The 20,734-nt window shown below is 37.4% G+C and overlaps 1 protein-coding gene across 3 annotated transcripts in view; it reads left to right on the forward strand.

Moving 5' to 3' along the window:
* MTR (5-methyltetrahydrofolate-homocysteine methyltransferase) overlaps nucleotides 1–20,734 on the forward strand; it is a 47,447-nt gene that overhangs the window by 11,368 nt on the left and 15,345 nt on the right. For 2 of the 3 annotated variants that reach the window (XM_048935971.1, XM_048935970.1), the window contains exons 8-22: nucleotides 49–143; nucleotides 4,450–4,550; nucleotides 4,893–4,954; nucleotides 5,876–5,943; nucleotides 7,113–7,189; nucleotides 8,504–8,616; nucleotides 9,994–10,134; nucleotides 10,615–10,800; nucleotides 11,382–11,561; nucleotides 12,430–12,546; nucleotides 12,674–12,814; nucleotides 13,849–13,938; nucleotides 14,653–14,805; nucleotides 15,345–15,452; nucleotides 19,847–19,947. In XM_048935971.1, coding sequence (XP_048791928.1) covers nucleotides 49–143; nucleotides 4,450–4,550; nucleotides 4,893–4,954; nucleotides 5,876–5,943; nucleotides 7,113–7,189; nucleotides 8,504–8,616; nucleotides 9,994–10,134; nucleotides 10,615–10,800; nucleotides 11,382–11,561; nucleotides 12,430–12,546; nucleotides 12,674–12,814; nucleotides 13,849–13,938; nucleotides 14,653–14,805; nucleotides 15,345–15,452; nucleotides 19,847–19,947 — 1,733 coding nt within the window. Of the gene's footprint in view, nucleotides 1–48; nucleotides 144–1,473; nucleotides 1,636–4,449; nucleotides 4,551–4,892; nucleotides 4,955–5,875; nucleotides 5,944–7,112; nucleotides 7,190–8,503; nucleotides 8,617–9,993; nucleotides 10,135–10,614; nucleotides 10,801–11,381; nucleotides 11,562–12,429; nucleotides 12,547–12,673; nucleotides 12,815–13,848; nucleotides 13,939–14,652; nucleotides 14,806–15,344; nucleotides 15,453–19,846; nucleotides 19,948–20,734 lie in introns of those variants that run through there. The other variant, XM_048935972.1, reaches the window with a different exon arrangement.

Here is a 20,734-nt window from a genome sequence, read left to right on the forward strand (position 1 = left end):
TCTTGCTTTTATTGATTTAATTCTTCTCTCTGTTCACTTGGTAATTAGGTTTCTGGAACCATCGTAGATAAGAGTGGGCGCACCCTCTCGGGCCAGACAGGAGAGGCATTTGTCATTAGTGTTTCACACAGTAAGCCACTTTGGTAAGGAAATGTATCTCTTGCTTAGTAAGTAGTTTGTAGAATGTGATTCTTTCTTATTTTGACCCCTTGTTCATAGTGAAATGGAAGTTACACTAACAGTTTTCAATTTTATCGTGTGTATTGCTGTTTAGTTCTGCTATGGTTCCCTCAGCAGAAGTTATGTTTCCAAAGAACACGGAACTTTAAAACATTGCTGTAAATAATTTGGTGTGCTGTGTTTGTAACAACCTGGAAATCACAAGTAGGTCGAAGCATTTAAAAAAAAAAATTTCTGGCATCTCTTACTATCTCAGATTGTGCAAGAAGCTAATCCCTGGTGGGCAGAACATACATCTTCTTAGAGGGAAGCAGTGTCAGCTCAAAATATCTCAGGATGGATTGCAAGACAAAATAGTGAGATTTCATTCTAGTGTTCTTTTTACTGAATTTTTACAAAATTGTGTTTTTCTCTAAGATGTGCATGTTGGTTTTGAGAGCTCCTGACTCTACCACTTAACTCCTGTTTTTATGTGTTGAGGCCAGAAGGGGAAAAAAAAAAAAAAAAAGTATGAGATTAAGACTTATGAAGATGCATACTGTAGCAGATTTTGGTCATTGTACAAGGTCTTGCATGTTAATTTGAATACTATTTCCCATTTCTCTATTCTGTGTTTCTATTCTTTTTCTACTTCGGTAGTTGGTCACAATGGACAGTACCAACTAACCAACTTGGTTAGTTGGTACTAATTCGGTATTAGCAGTGCATACTATGCACGTTGTGATGAGCCATTGTTTGTTTTTACAACAAAATTCCAGTGAAAATGCACAATCTGTCATCTCAGTGATACAAAAGCAGAAGACTGCATTCACAGTTTTACTGACTGCCCTTGAGGCTTCACTTTCCCAGACCAGACGGTGCTCCAGAAGTAACATATGGAGCCTCTTGGAACAGAGTAGTAGTTGACTCTTTTGCTCAGCATCACAGTTTAGTGATATGTATTTCGCATATGTCTATCTCAGATAAGATTGCTCATAACTGTCTTCTCCCTGAAGGACAGAGAAGGGCACTGGAGCAGAAATTAAGGATTTGTTAAATAAATTTGTTAAATAAAGCTATCTTATATGTCTGAATGCTTAGGGCTTGTTTCCCATTTGTGCAAAGGCTGCTACACAGCACTGTGGCAGAAGGTTCTTAGTTGTGGGAGCAGATTGCATTAAACAGTTCATCTTGGCAGATTGAGATTGAGTGTCTTCAGGGTTTAGGAAAAAGCTGATCAGACATAGTATCCTAGGGATCATGTTCATGTTTGTAGGGACCTGTTCACATATTTCCTTTTTGGTTTTGTATTTCTTGTTCAGGGTGATGCGTTGTCCTTCAGTCAGTTTGGTTTGGGGTCTGCCTAAAACATGTGTCCTCTGTTTAGTTGACAAGATAGCAGCTGAGAAATGCGTGAACTGTTACTATAAGTGCTGAAGGATGTGTTGCCAGATGCTTGCTGCAAAGGAAGCTCAGGTGTGGAATGAGTTTTGTTTGTGTTATTCCTACTGTGTTACTGTTAAGATATATCCTGAGTTCAGGACTCTCATGTGGTGTTTGTTCTGGTCCCAAGGGCACTCTGCAGTCTTAGCTTTCACAGAAGCTGATGTATCACTTATACGAAGCAATGAGCAAGGAAGGGAGATAAAATTCAGGATGATGTTGTGATGATTATTACTCCTTTCAGCAGCACTGTAAACATCTTTCAGGTTTTATTGTGCTTTTAGGATGGTTTCTAGAAACCAGGATCACAATGAAAAAGATCTCTTATGTACTTTCTGAAATATAAATTTTCGCTTCTAATATCAATACAGACATTTTGAGTAAAAACTGCATTTTTGTATGTGTGGCTGAATGAAGGAAAACATGATTGTTCCACTTATGTCAGTAGAATTGTGAGAGCTTTAGTCACGCAAAGACTACAGCAGAAGCTGTAGTTCTGTCTGCGTCACTAAGATGTAAAATAATGTGCTGAGCAGATTCAGTTGCCCAAACTTAGTGCTGCTTTGAGGTGTCCTGGGGGATGCACTCAGTGTCTTCCAAAGTTGACATAATTCATGTATAATTTCTAAGCAGAATTATTGAGTTCGTGGCTTGAAGCAATTCTTGCTCTTCCAACCTTTTTTTTATTCCTTAGAACAAGGCTCTTTTTCAGTCTGTTGTTCTCATTACACGTTATCTTTTGCATTTAGAAAATAGGTATGTTGCTGCAGTTTGAACTGAACTTGGTAAAGGATGTTAAAAATAAGAAGGGACTCTTCGGGTAAATGTGTCAGAAGAGACAGGCCAAAGAGAGCATACCTTCTCTGCTAAATAAGAAAAGAGAACTGGCTGTAACAGATATGGAGAAGGCTGAGGTACTCAATGAGTTATTTGCCTCAGTCTTCACTGGGAGCCAGGAATCCCACATTCCTGAACATGTAGGTGGGAAGTGGGGCAGCAAACACCTCCCCACTGTAAGGATTGTGACCAACTCGTGAGACTGGATGTGCACAATTCCATGGAGCTGGATGACATGCATCCCAGGGTCCTAAAGGAGCTGGCTTATGTGGTTGCCAAGCCACTTGCCATCATGTTTGAAAAGTCCCAGGGGACTGAAAAAAAGAAAGCATCACTCCCATTTACAGGAAGGAGAGGAAGGAGGACCTGGAGAACTACAGGCTGGTGAGCCTCACTTCTGTGCCCAGGAAGATCATGGAGCAGACGCTCCTGGAAAACATGTTAAGGCATGAGGAACAAGTGGGTGATCCAAGACAGCCAGCATGGCTTCACTGAGGGAAGGTCAGGGAAGGACCAATCTGATGGCCTTCTGTGGTGGAGTGACAATACTGGTGGACAAAGAGAAGACAACTCATGTAATCTACCAGGACTTTTACAAAGCCTTTAACATGTTCCCCCACCACATCCTTACCTCTGAATTGGAGAATTTGAAGGGTATGCTATTTGATGGAGAAGGAATGGATTGCAAGGTTGCAGTCAGAGGGCTGTGGTCAGTGGGTTTGTGTCCAGGTGGAGGCCATTAATGAGCGGTGTCCCCCAGGGGTCCATCTTGGGATCACTACCCTTTAACATCTTTATCAATGACACAGATGGTGGGATTGAGTGCACTTTCAGCAAGTTTAATGGTGGCACTAAGCTGAGCTGTACAGTTTATAAAGCAGAAGGAAGAGATGCCATCCAGAGGGACCTTGATAAATTCAAAAGGTGGGCTCTTGTGAACCTAATAAGGTTCAACAAAGCAAAGTGCAAGGATTTGCACTTGGGTCAAGATAATCCCAGATATGTATGAAGACTGGGAGAAGAGCTCCTCAAGAGTAGCCCTACTGAATATAACTTAGAGGTCCTGGTGAGTGAAAAACTAAACATAAGTCAGCAGCCCGGAAGGCCAGTGGTACCTTGAGTTCCATTAGAAGAGAGGTGGCCAGTAGGGAGTTGACTGTCTCTCTCTACTCTGCCCTCGTGAAGCCCCAGCTGGCGTACTGCATCCAAGTCTGGTGCTCCTAACACAGAAAAGGTGTGGAGATTTTGAAGAGGGTCCAGAAGAGGGTCACGAAGATGATCTAGGGGCTGGATCACTTCTCCTGCAAAGACAGGCTGAATGAACTGGAGTTGTTCAGCCTGAAAAAGAGAAAGCTGCAGGGAGACCTCATCATGGCCTTCCAATATCTAAAGGAAGTTTATAAACATGAGGTAAATCAACTTTTTACCCAGGTAGATACTTATAGGATGAGGCAGAGTGGTTTTAAACTAAAAGAGGGAAGCTTTAGTTTAGAAGTCGGGGGAAATTTTTTTACCGAGAGAGTGGTGAGGTGATGGAACAGGTTTTCCAGAAAGATTGTGGATATGCTGTCCCTGGAGATATTTAAGGCAGGTTGGATAGGGCCCTGGGCAATTTAATGTAGTATTTGATGTAGCTGTTAGAACTCCATACTTGAGGTCCTTTCCAACTCAAGCCTTCTATCATTCTATGCAGTTGCTTTCAGGACGTTGTCTCTTTACTCCTTGATTGTTAAACAGAATTTTGATTTACTATTCCCAGTTCAATTCAGACTTGTCTCCTTCCCCTTTGCCCTTTTCTTGTTTCTTATGATTCTCCTTTTGCACAGGTTTGTTTTATAGATGGAAATTAATTAAAGAAAGGGGAGATCAGACTGGTTTTCTTGAAGATGGCTGTATGAATCAGTTGTTTCACTACTAACATTCATTTATCTTGTGTGTAATTTTATCTGACATTTTAATTAAAAAAAAAAAAAAGCAAAAACCAACAGTATTTTAAATTTTATCTTTCAGCATTGGCTTAAATTGTGCTTTAGGAGCGGTTGAAATGAGACCATTCATTGAAACAATTGGAAAATGTACAGCAGCATATGTCATCTGTTACCCCAATGCAGGTGTGTTATTTGTGCATGCTGCTATACTTAGAGGGGGAAGAACTGTAACAACTGCATCTCATGGTATATAAGAGCTGAACTACCTTGAGAAATTACTGTTCCTGCCATTAAGAAGAGTTTAACAATTTTCTAAACTGCTTAAAATAGCTATTGTTGGTTCTGTGACAGTGAATCTAGAATGCTCTCTCGTGTGATTAATAGCCTGTGAGTAATGATTCCAAGTGTGATAAGGAATTCTAGTCTTCATATAAGTGTAGCTTTTTAAAGTATGTCTTTAATGGAATATAGTTCTGTTCTTGGGGGATTTAACAAGTTGTAATGCAAAGAAAATTATTTTTCAAGGTCTTCCCAATACTTTTGGTGGTTATGATGAAACTCCAGAAGTGACTGCAAAGCACATAAAGGTATACAGTATTTCTTGTGAAAGTGTCATAATTAATCTGCTTGTAGACAACAGTTCTTTGCTTATATTGAATGCTTATTTGTTACAGTACTATTTCTTTTCCTCATTTGGCCCTGAATGTCAGTTTGATTCTTTATAGACAGTTTATTGAATGATAGTGCATTCAGGATACCAGGTTCGGACAAGCTACTTAAGAAACTGAAAACTGTTTTCTCTTTGATTTGAGTAGCCTTCTTGCAGCTTTATCTGTGGATATTACTCATTTGTGCTTCTACATGGTTACTTTCCTGTTTTGGAGTCATTCAAAAAGCTGAGTAGTTTTTATAAACTTGGTGAAGTTTTACAGAGTTGTTTGGGTAGAATACCTGATGCTTGAGGCGTTCCAGTGCAAAGTGTCTTTTCAAGTGCTACTTGATAAGTGCAGGACAGAACTATGTGGCTAGTGTTGGAAAAACACAGTATCTGTTGCATGTTAATTCCCTTTTATGCTGTAGTACGTGTGGTCTTTGATATTCATGTCAGTTTTTACCTGGGGCTTCACTATAAAATAGACCAGTTTCAGATCTAGTTTCCTAAAATTAGGTGTTGGAATTTCTGGGTAGCTCTGGGTGTCCACATTTCAGAACAAATTCTAAAGAGCAGAAATAATGTTTGTTTCTTCAACTATTTTTTTTTTTTTTTTTTTGTCTTGTGGTCCCCAGAATTGCTTAACGTTTAGGGGGAAGAAGAAAAGCATATATCAGTATATGTGTGTATGTGTGTGTGTGCATATACATATAAATGTGTTTTTTATATATATATATATATATAAAAATATATATATATAAAAACATGTATATATATATATATATAAAAAACATGTATATATGTATATATTTTTATAAGATGCCTGTTAAATTCTCTGTTTTCCTCCTTTTTGCAGAATTTTGCATTGGATGGTTTGGTCAACATAGTTGGAGGTTGCTGTGGTACTACACCAGCACATATCAGGTATCTAATGAGCTGTGACTTAAGGTGCACTAGAAATTAAATTAAATGCTGCTTCTGAGGAGCAATATACCACGGCTTCTTACAGTTTTCTGAGAAGATGGATGACTACAAAAAAAAAAAAAAAAAAGCAATACATGGAGCAGAACCTGGGTTTCATAGTAATGTCTCATGAAGAATAAGCAGAGACATGGTTCAAACGAAGATTATACCTGTGCTGTTTTATTGTCTTGAAATTGTTGTTCTATAATTATTCTTCCTTCTTCACCATTTGATAGAATAGACTTCCTATCTTTTCTTCATTACTCTGTGTGTTCTTCCTTTGAGTGCTTTCTGGCACTCTTACTCATAATAAAACTTCAGGTTTCCTTTGATAGTTGAAGAAATTATAGCGGTGTGCGGGGGGAGTGTACGAACAAGAGATCTGGGAATGTTGTTCATCTGTGTTTGTTATTCATTTGCACTTCTACGTTGCTACTTTTCTGTTGGGAAATCGTTCAGAAAGCTGAGCAGTTTTTATGAACTTGGAATGTGGAATGGGAATGTTGAATAACAGCTCTGTTGATTGTCCTGGCCCCTCAGAAAGATTGTTTCTCATCTTTCTTACTATAAGTAGGTCAGTGGAAAAACTTCCCTTTTTCCACCTAGGCTTAAAAGAGAAGGGGCTCTTATGGTTTATTTTTATTCTGATAACAAACTGAGAGGCATGTAGAGGACAGCGTGTGTCACTTCTGCCTGGAGCAAAGAGAAAGATGGTAACTCATGATCATCATGAGTCATTCCAGCATCCAAGAAAAAAATCTCAGCTAAGAACAATGTTTACCACTTGTTTTTTTTGTTTCTCTTGGCAATTATGTGGCTTTGGTAAATTAGGAATACAGTAAGTCAGCATGATTGAAGTGAGGGCTGGTGTGGTATTACATAAATTTTCCCACTGGCATAATATTTTGCATTCCGTATTTGATAGATCTTTATTTTTGTAGGTTCCTTGCATATAGTGGTAATAGGATCTTCTAATAGTATGTTTTTGACTTTAGCTGCACAAAGTGAAACATGCTGAGTAGTCTTGTGTGCTACAGGCTATTATATGTCTAGCATATTATGGTTGAGTATTGGTTAGTGTTCAATTTTAATCAAAAACTTTCCTATTTATTTTCCACTCTCCAATGCAGGAAAATTGCTGAAGCTGTAAAATTATGTAAGCCTCGTGTTCCACCTTCTCTCTCTGAAGGATATATGCTGCTGTCAGGTAAAATAGGATGTGGCTTTATAACTCATGTATAAAGTAAGGCTGCATTAATTAAACTGTTTTCTCCTGATCGGAATGGCACTATGAGTTTCTGATTCTAACCGAATCCAGCAAGCTTACAATGTACAAGTTTATCTAAATCGTACTTATTGCATTATTGTAACTTGTATTTATTGTATAATATAATCAAGCCAACAAATTTTACTCAGAAAATCTCAAATATTTTGTAGTGGTGAGTATCTTTAACTCTCCTGCACTGCGAACTAAAGATAAGCTGAGAGAAATCAGGTAATCTGACTGTAGCTGGTGACAGAGTTGGGAAGAGATCCTTGTTCACCTGCTGTGAGGCAGTGCCCTTTTTTGCCTCGGGTGTGGGGACACTTGTACTGGGATAGCATTGCAGTAACACAGATCTAGAACATCTTTTGTTTTAGGTAAAGCTGAGTCTATATGTTAATAAGCCTTTCTCTGAAGTCTTCAATTTAAACAGTTCCTTCCATGTAGGTAAATTACTTTGTTATAAATGAAATCACGATTAGCTCATGATTTCATCTAGTAGCCTACTCTGTTCTGCCATAAAGTTTGCTTGTCTCTGAGTTACCTGCTATGCAAAGTTCCTCCTTGGCTGGTTTATTCTGAACTTAGGATTTTGGATAAGAGATGTCCTTGTTTCTCTGCCAGTTCAGTGGGCTCTTTCTCTGGTCATGTTACCATGAGATAATGTAGTAAGAAACTGAGACAAGTTGTGTGTGTATCTGCATATGCACAGAAGCCCAGAGAATCATTGCTTTGTGACATTTATTTTGGACAGATTATCATAGAATTGTGAGTTGGAAGGGACCTTTAAAGACCATCTAGTCCAACTCCCCTGCAATGAATAGGGTCATCTACAGCTAGATTGGGTGCTCAGAGTCCCATCCAGCCTGATTTTGGGTGTCTCTAAGGACAGGACATCAACCTCATTTCTGGGTAACTGGTACCAGTGCCTCACCACTCTTATTGTATTAAATGTCTTCCTTATATCCAATCTAAGTCTTCCCTGTTCTGGTTTGAAACTATTTCCACTTGTCCTTGTATGTCTTGTTGATTGGATGAATCATTGAGGAAGAACAGAAACATTTGGTGTTTGCTGGAAGTTGCTTTGTTGTATCTCATTGCCAGTTGTTCAGTAGACCTGTGCATGCACTGGTGTGCTGAGAAGTCACTATTAAAGTAACAGAAACTTCTGATTTATGGCATAGATGAATGCTATTGTTTTTCGTGCAGTGTTTTCTTTTATATTTTTACAAATATGTTCAAAAATATCTTTTCAAGGTCTGGAGCCATTCAGGATTGGGCCATACACCAACTTTGTTAATATTGGCGAACGCTGCAATGTTGCAGGATCACGGAAGTTTGCTACACTCATCATGGCAGGCAACTATGAAGTATAAATTTTAACAATAATTTTAATAGATGGTGTTCTCAATTTTTTATGCTTTTTCGTTATTCTGTTGTATTGTGTTATTAGTAGTTTGTTTTGCTGGCAAAAAGTGCCATTCTACAAAAGTAAGAAAATAAGGAGAATGAATTTTCTTACTATCCTTTGCTTCTGAGCTTACTGGCTCCTAATTAATTGTGCAAGAGCAGCCTTACAAGCTTTTTTTTGTTAGTTTGACAAGTGTTACAGTAAACATGACTTTATATTTTGAATTAAATTGTTCAGCAGACCAGTCTACACGATATACGGTGCTGTATCTAGGAGCAGATTTGCAGAGGAGAGGAAATCGCTCTTACTTCCAACCTGTGCAGTATGTCTGATTTGGAATAGTTTGCAATACTGTTCAGCCCTCTTTATTTCCATCTAATCTCCAATCTGGTCAGCATTTTGTTTGCATCTGATGTGTATATACTTTGATCCACCATGCTAAATGAGAGTTGTTACAGAAAAAGATGTTTAGACAGTAATTGGTATCTTGAAACAGTGGAAGGGCAGGAATGTGAAGACCAGAGGGCTCATTCTTTAAGTGTGTCAGTTGTTGCTGTTACATTAAAACAAGCAGTAGAGTAACATTTCTTGGCAGCTGAGATTCTGCCCTGAAGTACGCTTTGCTCTTGATGCAATCAAAATTAAAGCCTTAGTTTGCTTGTTAGAAAGTCTGACTCTTAAGCTCTTAGAAGTCATGAAGCAGGTTTGACCTATTTAATATGGAAAACTTCAAACACAGGTTGTCAGGGTCCATGAACAGCTGTAAAACTTTTTTTTTCTTGCCTGTTATAGTGACAAAAAAAGAGAAAGGAAGCTGAGAGTCCTGGATATTTGGTCTGAAGGGAAAGTTTTAGTTTCTCAATGCTTGGTGATGATTCTGCAGATGGAAAAAAATGCCAAATAACCTCCAAAAATAAACTACTCTGTGTTATAAAAGAGTGTAGCTTGTGATGCCGAAGACCCTTATTCGATACTATCACAGAGTCTGTTTTCCTGTAATCATGTGCAATCAGAAGTCCTTGTTACCATGCAAATCTTAGCTCTTTCAATTACGTGTATGACCAGCTGTCTAAAATCAATGCCACATTAAATTTACGTTGTCATGTTTTTGTGAACAAAGTAGTTATCAGTTGTGCTGTGCTAGCAACTTTTGTTACACTGCTGTATATAATAAGATACTTCCTTATTATTTTTTGGACTGTCCTATAAACTGCTATTTTTTTTATTTTGATAATTTGTAGATCTATGCATTTATTTTGGAGAAGTTAAATGTGATGGTGAGAATGAGTAGGCTGTATTCTGCTGACTGCTTTTTGATTTAAAATCTCTTCTTTAGGAAGCCCTGACTGTAGCCAAATCCCAAGTTGAGATGGGAGCCCAGATTCTTGACATCAATATGGATGATGGGATGCTGGATGGACCTTCTGCAATGACTAGATTTTGTAACTTGATTTCTTCAGAACCTGATATTGCAAAGGTTGTAATGGAGTCACTCCAAAGCACACTAGAGTAGAGATCACTTTGAGTTGGAATTTGCTTTCAGAAAATTTTCGTTTATTATCCGGTTTAGATGCTTAACACTCAGATATAGATGTTACCCAGTGGTAGAAAGGTATCTTAGTAGGGAAGGCGTCTGAAGGGAATTGAGATTTTAACAATCTGTATCCAATTTCAGCTAGGTACATGCCATTCTTTTTCATTAGTTAGAGCAACTTAGCATAGGTTGCTCTTGCAGCAGTTATGAGTATAAAGAAATGGTCATAGAAATTCTTGAGTTAAACTTGCTCTGAGTTTTGTGTTTAAAAAAGGGTATCTACAAACACCATCTGAAAACTTGTTATTCATAATTGCTGGTAAATGTGTGTGCATTTTTATGTCCAAATAGAGCAAACAAGATATGAAACACTAAACTCATAACTTGTATGTATCCCATTGTTCATCTTTCTGTTCTTTATAGGTGCCACTATGCATTGATTCTTCAAATTTTTCAGTGATTGAAGCTGGCTTGAAATGCTGCCAAGGAAAATGCATTGTAAACAGCATCAGTCTGAAGGAAGGTGAAGAAGACTTTCTAGAGAAAGCAAAGAAAATTAAATTGTATGGGGCAGCTGTGGTTGTCATGGCTTTTGATGAAGTTGGTCAGGTGAGCGTTACAGGAAGGCTTTTTTTTTTTTTTTTTTTTTGGAGTTTAAGTCTTCCTTACTCCTCTGCAAGACAAGGTTGTTTTGTTTCATTGGCACTGGTGATATAAAGAGATTTATATGTAGTCTTAGCAGGTGTTTCTTTTACTGATTGCATGTTTGAGGAACTTCGTTCTGCTTCAGAGGTAGTTCTGCTAGCACAGATATGTCTCTTGCTCTTCCACTATGCTTCCTTCCTTCAGATAATATTTCTTTTAGTTCAGAAACTGAGTTTTGAATATGAATGGAATCTCTGGATTCATTTAGTCATTTTAAAAAACGCATATTAAACTTCACATCAGATGGTGAAATAGGAGCAAAATTATTTTCAGTAAGTTCAATCAAAACTCTAATGAAGGTGGGGTGTTAGTGATATCTTTAGTTAAAAAAAAATAATTAAAATCTTGTATTTGTTTTCTAATGCTTATGATATTGAGACTGGGATTCTGTATTCTTGAGCCAGTTTAATTGTAAATGATTTCTGGCAGGCTTTATATTTTGTGCTGTGTGTAACTCTCACATCAGAATTCTTTTTCTTCACCAGGCAACAGAAACAGAAACCAAGATTGCAATCTGCTCCAGAGCATACCACCTCCTTGTGGAAAAAGTACACTTCAATCCAAATGATATAATATTTGACCCTAATATTTTGACCATAGGGACTGGAATGGAAGAACATAACCTATATGCCATTAATTTTATCAATGCTACTAAAACCATAAAAGTGAGTTTTAAGCTTATTTTAACTCGAAGTATTTTATTGGGGTTATTTAAAAGGAAAGCAAACAAAGACTACCAGCACCACCAACAAAAATCATCACTGTAAATAACAGCCATTTTAAAGTACCAAGGGGACTATTCACCTGGAGTGGAGCCAGTTCCCAGTATTGCTGTATTTCCAGAACAGTTTTAAATACTTTGATTAATATTTTTCAATCTGCTAACTTTAATGTAAATATACTATATTAATTAAAGAAAGTAATAATTGCAGTCATTGTTCTAGCCAAAGGTTTTCTTTGAAGGCTTGCAAAGGTTGTCCTTTTAACGTAATTTCAGTTACTGGTGCAGTTTTGTGCCATTACCTGACCTTTTATTTAGATAAAATTTGTGTAAGAAAGAACAATAATGAAGAAAATCACCTGAATACAGCTAAGCAGCCAACTAGATCAGTCTGGAGATGCTCTGTCAGTAGCAGTCTAGGGTTTGAACACCTTCACAGGATATTTTGTCACCCCTCCTGTTTCAAGAGGAGAGGCATGTCAGGGGAATGGGAGAGCCACAGTAGTTCAGCAAGGGGGACATCTGGAATGCTCCTGAGGGACAACCTGTGTATTTAGAATAGTACCAATGAGAATGATGGCAGTTATTTACATGTAGCTGGAGTAGATCTTTCCTTTTTGTTTGTAGCTTTTCCTGCAGATATTTTAACTTCTTTCTTTGATTTCGAATAATTAGAAGGATCTGGAACAGGGAAGAGGGTGCATAGCCAGTGCATCATCACTGAGGTGCTCAGCTCTTTTATGACTGAATGCTGTGCTTAAGTTTCTTTTTTGGAAAGCCTTTTTCTAAAACACTGTGTGCAATTCCCACAGGAAACACTGCCAGGTGTCAGAATAAGTGGGGGTCTTTCCAATCTGTCTTTCTCCTTTCGAGGAATGGATGCCATTCGAGAAGCAATGCATGGGGTGTTCCTATACCATGCAATTCGGGTATGATGTGTGTTGGCTTCCATATGTTTGTGCTTGGCAAATGCAATGCTGCATCTGACAGCTCTGTTTGGGGGGAATTCCTGTATGATGGTGGTTTTTTTTGTTTGTTTTGTTTTGTTTTTTTTAGTGTGGCATGGATATGGGAATTGTGAATGCTGGGAATCTGCCGGTGTATGATGACATCCACAAGGAATTGCTACAGCTATGTGAGAATCTAATCTGGAACAAAGATCCCGATGCGACAGAGAAGCTTCTACATTATGCTCAGGTAACTTCAAATTTTAAATTTTGGATAGCTTTTAGCTTAACACCTGGGCTTTAATGCTGGCAATAACTAAATGAGCCTCTAAATACATGTCTGTCAATCCAAAGGTGAGTATTAGAAGTTCCTGCTGATGCTACAAGTAGTTGCATTATTAGTATAGAATAAAATGTAAACTCTGTAACAGATTGAGCCCATCAGATTTTACAGTTGCCATAAAAGATCCAAGAAAATAAAATTGGGAATGGCCAACCCACAGCCAAATCAAATTGTGGAGCTGGAGCATAATTGGAAAGCATGCTGTGAGAGGCAGAGAGTAAACCTATCTCACTAGTGGTGATAGCTTGCTTGGAGTATACGTTAAAGGTCAACATCCTGGCTTCCAGTTCAAGTTACTCATGTCAGTAAGGATCAGCTGTTAGGTAATTTTGAGATCCTGTCATGGTAATGTTAGTAAAAGACATGAATTAATCACTTGAAGATTTCCAGTTTATAAGCCACCGGCTTATGAGGCAAAGAGTATGTGAGGATTGGAGCCCACCTTTATATGTGGATGACAAACAGTAGTTCTGTAGATCTTCAGATTGAAAAACGTATCTGTGGTATGGAGTAATATAACCTATTGCAGCAGTAACTGAATTGTGCCAAATTAATTAGGATTTTAACATGAAGTGTCATGTGTGGGTCAGAAATCAATGTAAATTACATTCCCAGAATTAAAACCCAAAGGATTAATAATTCCATCATTTTTTAGGAGTGTGAAAGTTATTAGAACTCTTCCCTTTCCACACCTTCACTTCCACTTTGTTTACATCTTTGCTGAGGTCAGTACTCTCTGGGATATAAACGTACAAAGTGTTTGCAATACATCACATGTGTTTGCAGTGTGGTTTGCATGTATATATGAACAAGAAACACTTCAGAATAATCTGAAATTATTTTGTGGGTCAGTGCTTAGTTATCTCCATTTCTTTAAAAGTGAAATCCATAGATGTAGTTTTTGTGCTGATAAGCTCCTGTGGAAGTCTTTTTCCATTCAGAATCATGCCCAAGGAGGAAAAAAAGTGATACAAACTGATGAATGGCGGAACAGCACTGTGGAGGAAAGGCTGGAATATGCTCTTGTAAAAGTGAGTATGTGCAGAAGGTTGTCCTACCCAAGCGAATGGTCCATGGCTTTTAGAGATGTGTAATTTCAGCTTCTATTCTATAAGGACTACTCTTGTCTTAAAAACTTCCCAGCTGCTGTTTTAAAAGTTATTAAGAATAAATACCAAGTAAATAAAGTAATGAACAAAGAATTACTGTGATTTTTCTTTAAACTTCAGAACTTGATGTCCATGACTTTTAAAGTCTTATTCTGGCTGGTGTTAGAACATGCTTTGGATGGTTTGGTGTTGTTTTTTATTTGTTGTTTGTTTCTGGTAGAGGTTATTTTGAGTGTGTGGTTTAACAAAACTGCACTGAGTTGCACTTGTGCTGAGGGAGCTTTTCATGTAAATTTTCATGCGTGGTTCTGTTATGATATGATTTAGAAAAATAAACCCACTAATACTGGATATGATTACTTGGAATAACTTGTTCCCCAGAACTATAGTCTTTTGCTTGGTAAGGAAACTTACTGTAGTTACACATTTGAGTTGCTCTTAAAGTCTAGAAATACCTAAGGTTATTTTTTTGTGTGTTCATTGTGGGGTTGTTTTGTTTTGTTTTGGGTTTTGTGCTGGTGGTGGTTTTTTTTTTTTTTTTTTTTTTTTTTTTTTTTTTTTTTTTGTATGATGGCAGCTAAATATAAGTTTGGTTTTTTATTTTAGAATGATAAAAATTTTCTTTTTCTTACTCAGGGCATAGAGAAGTATGTCACTGCAGATACAGAAGAAGCAAGATTAAATCAGGAAAAATACCCTAGACCTCTAAATGTAATTGAAGGGCCTTTGATGAATGGCATGAAAATTGTTGGTGATCTTTTTGGTGCTGGGAAGATGTTTCTGCCTCAGGTAAGGAGAATGTTATTTAATGTGTTTTCAAATTTGGCAAAAACTAAACATTCTATGCTGTTTCTTTTTTCAGACATAGTACTTGAATTGTGAAAATGCAGATACTGCCAGAAAGTGGCCCTGTTTCTTTTGTACTTTGAAAGTTGATTTTTTTTTTTTTTTTTTAAATATATCTTTGCATTTTTCTTCCCTTTCTCTCTGAGGCTTTTTGCTTTATTTAAAGTGTAGTCTTAAATCTGGGCCCATGATAAAGAGCAAAAGGGGAAAAAAGATCCAAGTAAAATATCATTTGATTACAAGCAGGCTGCCACGCTTAGTACCTAAATCTGAACTTGTTTGTAGCTTCTCATTCTGTTGTAAGCGATCAAAGAGATTTCACAGCTAGCAGCCTATTACCAAACAATGCTCTGCCAAGATGGAATCTAGGTTTGCAAAAAAATTTTGTTGTCTGAATGGATTTTAGGGTATTGCTGTATTTTATCTTTACTATTGATTTTTCTCCCTCTTTTTTTTTTTTTTTCTTCCATTTATCTGTGCAGGTGATAAAGTCTGCTCGAGTTATGAAGAAAGCAGTTAGCCACCTTATTCCTTACATGGAAAAAGAAAGAGAAGAAAGGAGAGCCAAACAAGGCAGCTCAGAGGAAGAGGCAAGACACAGTCCTTTGTTTAGTAACTCTTTTGTAGTACGCAGTGTCAAAAACTGAAATTATTTTTTGTTAACATTTGTTTTTATGCTGTAGAGTTGATCCAACCATATAAAAACTGACAATCTTGGCTTCATTTGAAGTTGGTCTGAAGTTCACAAGGTGCAGATTTTCTGAAGCTCTACTTAGTACTTGCCTATCCTGTTGTCAGAGTGTATTGGAGGATGCCACAAGCTTTTACAGGCCCTTAATTCTGTTGTTTCTTTTTGCATTTGTGTAGACATTTAATTCTAGTATTATTTGTATCATCTGTTTTTAGCATTGATTGTGGCAAATTTTTCCAATGGCTTTTACTGCTCATGCCCATGTTTCCCTTTACTCAGAACTTCCCTCTGACCATTCTCAGGTAAACTAACCAAACTGCATATTCTTTTTTTTTTTTTTTTTTTTTTTTTTAAAGATATGACGTAAGATCTTTTGTTATGATAGAATAGTATACTCACTGTATGTGTTGCTATGACCAAGCTGTGGGTGACAAGTGCTCTATGAAAAGTTAGTTGTCTTTTCATGTGATCATTGCTCCTGCTTTCTGAAGGCTACTTGTAATATAATACAGCAAATATACAAATTAATAATATGGAAGCAGAAATACTCAACTGACACAAATAAAAGGTAGTAACTGAGTAGGTAGTGAGTTCCCAGAGAAAGGATTGTGGTTGTTACAAATAGCAGGTAAATCAGCATTTTCATATGACTGGGAAACAAACAAAAAAAAACTAGCAAAGTGAAATGTACAGAATTTTCTGCTCTACTCAGCTCATTGATAGGACAAGGACAGCGTCAAGTTTTCAAGGTGGTACTCAAGGAAAATATGTTAACCAGTAAAAGCATTTCGAAAGAGACCAATAAGAACGATTCAGAAATGCAGACAGTGAAACCTTCAGTGGAAGTTTGGAGGCATTGACCTGTTATGAAGTCTGAAGGCAACAAAATACTGTGCAGTCTTGATATGTTAGACATACTTGTAGAGACTAAAGAAATAAAGTTTCTGTGTCCTACCGAGAGTAAATGGATCTTAAATTTCAGTGAAAAGATATTTAAGTTAGTCTGTGGAGGGAGCACAATGCCTTAGTGATGCTAAAGCAATACAGTATATTGCCTGTAGAAGTTAAGAGCTTTTATTCTTATGTGACTTAGAGGCTTTAGTAGGACACCCAATCAGCTCTGTGTTTGCCTGAGGCTTTGCCAGTGCCAAACAAAATATCTGGCAGTGGGCTTTGTAGTCTTGTATTGACTTTGAATACCAATTTTGCCCTCTAACATGTAACATGTTTAAAATTTTTGCAAGCTGTTGTCTGTTTTAGATTTTCTTTCTATCCTTTTTTATTTTAACCCTATGTGTCATGTTTGTAGTACTGTTACTGAATTTTATCTTATTGATTTTAGAAAGCTTATTCAGTGTATCAAGTTGATCCTGAATCCTACTCCTGTCCTTTCACGTCCTCCCTCCCTCCCCTAATGTTGTTCTTGCATTTGATCTATCATCTTAGTTATTTTGGTAACTTTGGTAATGTAGGTTACCAAATTATTTTCTGATTCTTGTAGGCCTTTCCTTTATAGCATCTTCCTATTTGGCAGGTAACAACTGATGATTACTCTCTGAGAAAAGTTTTATTAATTATCTGAGCATATGCTACAAGTACCTTCTTTCAAATTTGATTAATGGAATGTGTTATGGGAGCACTGGAAAATGAGGACATAGGACATCTGTTCTTTCTCGGTACTAGCAAGATTCTGTGCAGTAGAAAAATTCAGAAGAAATAGACAAAGTCTTATAATACTCATGTCTACTGTACTTTAATTATAGGTGCAGTTTTATTGATTAAATATTTTTCTTCTACTCTTGCCTTTGACTGTCAAATTTATATGTTGTGCAGAAACTTTTCTTTTGTCCTGTGGAACATTACATTGTCTTCGTGCATTCTTAGAGCCAATAGTTTTTATCATAATCTGGTGTTTGACACAAATAAGAAAGAAGAATGGCCTGAGTCTAAAGAAAAGGTGATATTTGTGTGTTTTCTTTGGCTTTTTTTCTCTGGATTTTTGAGTGGTTTCTAATTCCTCCCCTCGAATGTTCTTACTGTATATCTTTCCATTTGCTGTGAATCCGTTGAGTGATAAGTCTAAAGAGTCCAACTAATATTTTAGAAAGAAAAACAACCTGAAAATCAAATCCCACTAATCTCAATGGAACCATAGTCTTTTCTGCCTGTAAAGACAGTGTCTTCTCTCTAATGTCTCAAGCAGATCTGTTCTCTTGTCATGAGTCACCTTTCTGTTTGTCATCTTTTTCCTGCTTGTGCTGTTTCTTAATTTAATGCAGATAACAATGCTGGTATTTGGTACCTTCTGGTTTGTTCTGGTGCTATTTGAAATCAGTGAAATTTGTTACTGTATTCCTCCCTGAGCACTGGACTAGGACCTACTGGCACTTAATTCTCTGACTAAAATGTGATAAGTGGAATCTAGGAAGTCCTTTAAAAATACCACAAAAGATTGTGAGTCACTGTATGTGCTTGAGGGGGAACAGAAGGGAAAATGTAGAGCCCCTGTCGTTTTGCTTCTTCCACATTCTGCTGGGCAAGGGTTTAATCTTTGTGAGTATTTTTGTCACTGGAGAGAGAAAAACCAGCTGCATTTATCCCCAAATTTAGATTTGGACTGGGACAAAAATGAGTTACAGGCTCTGGTAGCTGATCTGTCTAATGTTACCCAGGTTACTGTAACCTCCAGGATGGTTTTAGTCTCACGCTGCTGGGAAATGCATTGTGTTGATAGCTACATTTGAGGATAAATAGCTGTGGCTGTGGATCTCTATCAAGATTTTAAAAAGAAGCATTCTGGATATGTGCCCAGAACTTGAGGACCTCCTTGCTTGAGACAATTGAAACCACAATGTGCCCTAAGTAGGGTTTATTCAAAGTGCTGAAATACTGTGTTCTCTGGCCCAGGTTGTTTGTTGCTCAGCTCAGGTATTCATTCTTCTCATAGGCAATGTTTTTACTTGCATATCAGTCACTAGTTAAATCATCAGCAGTTCCTGGGAGCAACATTTTTTGATCTCCCAATGTTTGGTTAATTTATTTCCCAACCTTTCTCTTACATTCCAGCAACTTATTTTCAGCTGCAAAATTTGCATTTTTGTATAGAGATAGCTGACTTGCCTTCATTTTGCATTTGTAGTTCTGTGTTCTTCTGTAACATGGGAGCACTGAGGAGATGGTAGATTTTTAGTAAGCAGCAGCATTGATAAGGATTCCCAGTGTCCCAACGAATTGTGTTAGGACCGTGGGAAATGGTAAATGCTATTATCTCTATATAAAGCCACCCAACCCCCAGAAAATGAAACTAATTTATAGTGTCAAGGAATTGAATATGCTTTGGCCCTCTGCAAAGGAGGTGACGTTCTGGCTGGGCTGGTAGGTATTTTCAAATTCAACGTGCTCAGGTTTCCACTTGATTTAAATTCTGTGCAAATCAGGTAGTCTGCTACTGGCATTTCATCCTGCATCAATGCAAACATGGCTGGAGCTGCTCCAAATGACAATATGAATTAGACCTCTAAAAATGTATCACAAAGACTCATGTCTTACTGGAGGATTGTAGAGGAATTCCACTACTACACTTCTGGCAGGACCCTTTGTCAGGGCTGAGTGCCACCTAACTTAGGTTCAGTCTGACAGTGCACATTCCCTTCTTCAAGGAGATTCTTTTTCCAAAGTGTTTGTTCAAACTGGGCAGTTTGAAGTAACCTGATCACTGCACTGAAATGTCTCTTGCTGCTTATGTTGCATAAAGAGTTGATAGCTACATTTGAGGATAAATAGCTGTGGCTGTGGATCTCTATCAAGTTTTAAAAAAGAAGCATTTTGGATATGTGCCCAGAACTTGAGGACCTCCTTGCTCAGGAGTCTTTTCTGCTTTTCCTGATTCCTCTCATGGAATTTCTTTCATTCTGCTCACTGTTGCATTGGAGAAAGATTGCCCTCGATGCATGAGCAGATACATGATCATGAACCTGCATACCCTATTATTTTAAATATTTAAAATATTTATTGGTGAGTTTTTCACTTGAAACAGAAGTACTTTATAGGATTCCAGTTATTGCACTACACAGAATGCTATCCAAGTCTGATTTTCTTGTGAGTGGCGTTGTGTTATTTTTCTTAACAGTTCTGAAAAACATGCAGTCAATTTGCATGAACGTGTCTTGTGCAAGTTTTTATTACCTGCATCTTATGAAGGAGTTGTTAATATTGATTATGTCACTTCTGCTGATAAGAGAATACTGAAGCTTATGAGTAATTGAATTCTTGTGCCATTTGTTCAACTTTCAGGATCCTTATAATGGTACAATAGTACTAGCAACTGTGAAAGGTGATGTACATGATATTGGCAAGAACATTGTGGGAGTCGTTCTGGGCTGCAACAACTTCAGGTAAAGAGACTAAAACTGTGTAGTTGGTAGCATAACTGTAAAAAGCTAAATAATTAGTATACTAGGCCTACTGAGGCTGTGGAGATAATAGTTAGAGATGGGCATATATTAGGAACTGTTCTTCCTTCCAATAGCTGTGACAGGGAACATAGATTGTACCAGTTACTACAAATGTGGAGGCAAGAGGGCATCTTTCTGTAATTCCTTTTTCCTAAAAAATTGCCATCCGAGATGAATACAGTTTAATATTAAACTGAAAAGTAAGTGGGAGAATTAAGTGTTGCATGTAATATTATTTAAATGTATGTATAAAGCCTTAAACATAGAAGTGTATTATCTGAAGAAACCAGGCAGGACAATTCCAGTAGGCGAGACTGCTTGTGTGTTTTGTGGTGTGCTGGGATAAAAGGAAATCTTGGTATGGTTTTCAAGTTGTTTGTCAACTACAAGGTTTTAAAAACTAACTGTGGTATATCTTGTTATGTAGGAGATGAGATTTTAATTCTGAGCTTCAAAAAAATGAAACTTCAAGAAGAGTCAGTATTTTCAAAGCCTGTGTGCATACAGCACGGTTGACAGCGGTGTTGGAACGAATGGTCATATTTCTGTCAGGGCCCTCTGTCGATTGTTGTGCGGACCTGAATGCTCTGGAACTCAGTCTTGTCATTCATTTTGTTTTGTTTTTGACTTGTTCTTTGAAAGAGAGCAAAGATAATTTCATCATTTTAAAACACAAAGCACTGAGGGAAGTAACAGCATTGTGTATATGCAATGTACCCTGTTTCAT

The sequence above is a fragment of the Lagopus muta genome, chromosome 2 (assembly GCF_023343835.1).
Source record: "Lagopus muta isolate bLagMut1 chromosome 2, bLagMut1 primary, whole genome shotgun sequence".
Taxonomy (NCBI): domain Eukaryota; kingdom Metazoa; phylum Chordata; class Aves; order Galliformes; family Phasianidae; genus Lagopus; species Lagopus muta.